At 54.3% G+C, this 3,808-nt stretch overlaps 1 protein-coding gene across 2 annotated transcripts in view; it reads left to right on the top strand.

Annotated features, from left to right (window-relative positions):
* The first annotated feature begins 291 nt into the window (after nucleotides 1–291).
* Nucleotides 292–3,808, top strand: part of LRFN5 (leucine rich repeat and fibronectin type III domain containing 5) — a 9,586-nt gene continuing 6,069 nt past the window's right edge. Inside the window, exons 1-2 of one of the 2 annotated variants that reach the window (XM_009635543.2) lie at nucleotides 292–1,679; nucleotides 2,200–2,912. In XM_009635543.2, the coding sequence (XP_009633838.1) occupies nucleotides 292–1,679; nucleotides 2,200–2,912 (2,101 nt within the window). Of the gene's footprint in view, nucleotides 1,680–2,199; nucleotides 3,137–3,808 lie in introns of those variants that run through there. The other variant, XM_009635542.1, reaches the window with a different exon arrangement.

Genomic DNA, 3,808 nt, shown 5'->3' with positions numbered 1-3,808 from the left:
GGACGGCTCTGCCGCTTGCACGTAGGTGTCGGGGCGTGCACGTGGGCGCACGCAGGCACACGTAGCTCCCAGCTGTCCTCTGGAAGGTGGTGTAGAAGCTCTTAGGTCGGGATGCGGAGAACGGTAAAGACGTCAGGTAACAAGATGAGGCTGACAGACCATTGCACGAGCCTCGGCCTCGTGGTTTGACCGCGGACGGTTTGTCTTTGCTTTTTCGTTATGCGATTTGCTTATCTTGCAGAGACTAACAGACATCTGCTCTCCCTTGCAGGCTCTTGAACCTGATCTACAATGGAAAAATTGCTTTTGTTTCTGCTGTTCATTGGCGTAGCGGTGAGAGCTCAGATCTGCCCGAAGCGCTGTGTCTGTCAGATTTTGTCTCCGAACCTTGCCACCCTTTGTGCCAAGAAAGGGCTCTTGTTTGTTCCTCCCAACATTGACAGGAGGACCGTGGAGTTACGGCTGGCAGACAACTTTGTCACAAACATTAAAAGGAAGGACTTTGCCAACATGACCAGCCTGGTGGACCTGACGCTGTCCAGGAATACAATCAGTTTTATTACACCTCACGCATTTGCTGACTTACGCAATTTGCGGGCTTTGCATTTGAACAGCAACCGATTGACTAAGATCACCAACGACATGTTCAGCGGACTCTCCAATCTTCACCACCTGATACTTAACAACAACCAGCTGACTTTAATTTCTTCCACAGCTTTCGATGATGTTTTAGCTCTTGAGGAACTGGATTTGTCTTACAACAACCTGGAAACCATCCCCTGGGATGCAGTGGAGAAGATGGTGAGCTTGCACACGCTCAGCCTAGACCACAACATGATTGACCACATTCCCAAGGGGACCTTCTCCCACCTCCACAAGATGACCAGGTTGGACGTCACGTCCAACAAACTGCAGAAGCTACCGCCTGACCCTCTCTTCCAGCGAGCTCAGGTACTGGCAACCTCAGGAATTATCAGCCCCTCGACTTTTGCGTTGAGCTTTGGTGGGAACCCTTTGCATTGCAACTGTGAGCTTTTGTGGCTGAGGCGTCTTTCGAGGGAGGACGACCTGGAGACCTGTGCTTCTCCCACGCTCTTGTCCGGCCGGTACTTCTGGTCGATCCCGGAGGAGGAGTTCCTGTGCGAGCCCCCTCTCATCACCCGGCACACCCACGAGCTGCGGGTGCTGGAGGGCCAGCGGGCAGCGCTGCGGTGCAAGGCCCGGGGGGACCCCGAACCGGCCATCCATTGGATTTCACCTGAGGGCAAACTGATTTCAAATGCCACGAGGTCCGTGGTGTACGACAACGGGACGCTCGACATCCTTATAACGACGGTGAAGGATACGGGCTCCTTCACCTGCATTGCTTCCAATCCAGCGGGGGAGGCCACGCAGACGGTGGACCTGCACATAATCAAACTCCCCCACTTGCTGAACAGCACGAACCACATCCACGAGCCCGACCCCGGCTCCTCCGATATCTCCACTTCCACCAAGTCGGGCTCCAACGCGAGCAGTAGCAATGGGGATACGAAAATCAGCCAAGATAAGAAGGTGGTGGTTGCGGAAGCAACCTCCTCTACCGCGCTGCTGAAATTCAATTTTCAGAGGAACATACCTGGGATACGTATGTTCCAAATCCAGTACAACGGTACTTACGATGACTCCCTTGTTTACAGGTAAGGCAGCCCCAGCCCCCCGCGGGGCCCTGCTGGGCTGCTCGGCGCTGGCTGCTGCCCCCGCCTCCGGAAGTGGACCTCTAATCCCCTGAGCTCCCCTGGTGGGCGGGAGGGCTGTAAAGTTAGATGACTTAAGTGGATCTTAACGTTCCCAGCCTGACGAAAACACGGGGCGAAAGGTGTCTGTCAATGCCTTCCCGGTAGCGCTTTCTGGCGGCGTGCGTGCTGGCGGCGCGCCGGGGTGCCGTACTGCCGGCTGTGCCAGCCGCACCATCCAAACCTCTCTGTGCTTGGTAATTTCTTTTACGTTTTTGACGTGATCACTGTCATGGGGGGCTCTGCCATTCCATGCCGTGCCGGGGGGCTTGGCGGCGACTGCTGTGGCACCAAACGCAGGGCAGCAGCCGCTGCGGGGACGGCGGCAGGAGCGGAGGAGCCGAGCCCTGGTGGTGGTCACCAGGGCCAGGGAGGTGCCTGGGGGTCTGCCGAGTTCATTAACTCCCATTTCCTTCTCCCTCAGAATGATACCTCCCACGAGCAAAACCTTCCTGGTCAACAACCTGGCGGCTGGGACTGTCTACGACCTGTGCGTCCTGGCCATCTACGACGACGGGATCACCTCGCTCACCGCCACCAGGGTGGTGGGCTGCACGCAGTTCACCACCGAGCAGGATTATGTGCGCTGCCACTTCATGCAGTCCCAGTTCCTGGGTGGGACCATGATTATCATCATTGGTGGGATCATCGTGGCCTCCGTGCTCGTGTTCATCATCATCCTCATGATCCGCTACAAGGTGTGTAACAACAACGGGCAGCAGAAGGCCACCAAGGTCAGCAACGTGTACTCACAGACGAATGGGGCTCAGATCCAGGGCTGCAGCGGGGTGCTGGCGCAGTCCATGTCCAAGCAGGCTGTCGGGCACGAAGAGGGCATCCAGTGCTGCAAGGCTGCCAGCGATGGCGTGACACAGTCGCCGGAGACCGGCTCCAGCCAGGACTCGGCCACCACTACCTCCGCTTTGCCTCCTGCCTGGACTTCCAGCTCTTCTGTCTCCCAGAAGCAGAAGCGAAAGCCGGGGCCAAAGCCAAGCAGCGAGCCGCAGAGCGAAGCTGTCGGCAGCATCGAGTCCCAAAACACTAACAGAAATAACTCCACTGCCCTGCAGTTAGCTAGCCGACCCCCCGACTCTGCCCAAGGGGCCCCCACGTACAAAAGAGCACAATCAAAGCCAAGTAAGTTCCTCACTTTGCCAGCTGACGCATCCCGAGCCAAGCGCCGGCTCTCGCTGGGCGGCGAGCCGATGGAGTCCCGCTGCCCCGGCCGGGGCGCAGCTGGATTGCGGTCCAAAAGGAGCGTGTCCATGAACGGGATGCTCGTGCGGTCAGACAGCTCTGATGTGGATAGTGGAAAAGCAACTTTCTCCAGTTCTGAGTGGATATTGGAAAGCACTGTGTGACCTGCTTTTTGTTTCTTTTCTTTTTTTTTTTTTTTTTTTAAATTTTGATTTTTATTTTAATGAAAAACAAAACACCAAACGTTGTGTGAAACTCCCTCTCCCAGGGAATTGGATGTGGAAGTCCACTGTTGTCTCGCTGATTAATGGCTCGTTCCTGCGGGGTTCTGTGTAAGCCACCCAGTGCACACAGGGTTTTACTTAGTTTTCATTTGATTTTATTTAATATCAAAACCGAAGGCAACATTCAGAGATTTAAAAAAAAAAAAAAAAAAAAAAAAAAAGGAAAAAAAAAGATCAAGGGGTGAAAAAAAGCAAGAAACAGCACCAGTGCCTTCCCTACTCTAGGACTGGCTTCCTGGTTCGGCAGCAGCAGAAAACAAACGAGTTTTCACAGAAAAAGCCTTTTATAAAGGAAATGAGGTTTCCTCCAAGCTAACACATGCCCACTTCTGGATCAATCAGTAAAATCATATTTTTTAAAACGGTCAGACTGTAGATTTCTTCTCCGTGACAATGGTGTTGCCTTTGTTTTTAGGCAGATGCTGTACAGAAACAACAGCGCTGTGTTGTTATGTTGTGTAAAATAAAATAATTCACTCCGTACACCAGCCAGCCTGCGGTAACTGCCCCCCGGGAGCCGGCCCTGGGCCCGCGGGTGCCGCTCGGCAGGTC

This window comes from Egretta garzetta, unplaced genomic scaffold, assembly GCF_000687185.1.
Source record: "Egretta garzetta isolate BGI_Z169 unplaced genomic scaffold, ASM68718v1 scaffold803, whole genome shotgun sequence".
Lineage (NCBI taxonomy): Eukaryota > Metazoa > Chordata > Aves > Pelecaniformes > Ardeidae > Egretta > Egretta garzetta.
The sequence above is the reverse complement of the archived record's forward strand: the minus strand, read 5'-3'. Positions and strand labels throughout refer to the sequence as shown.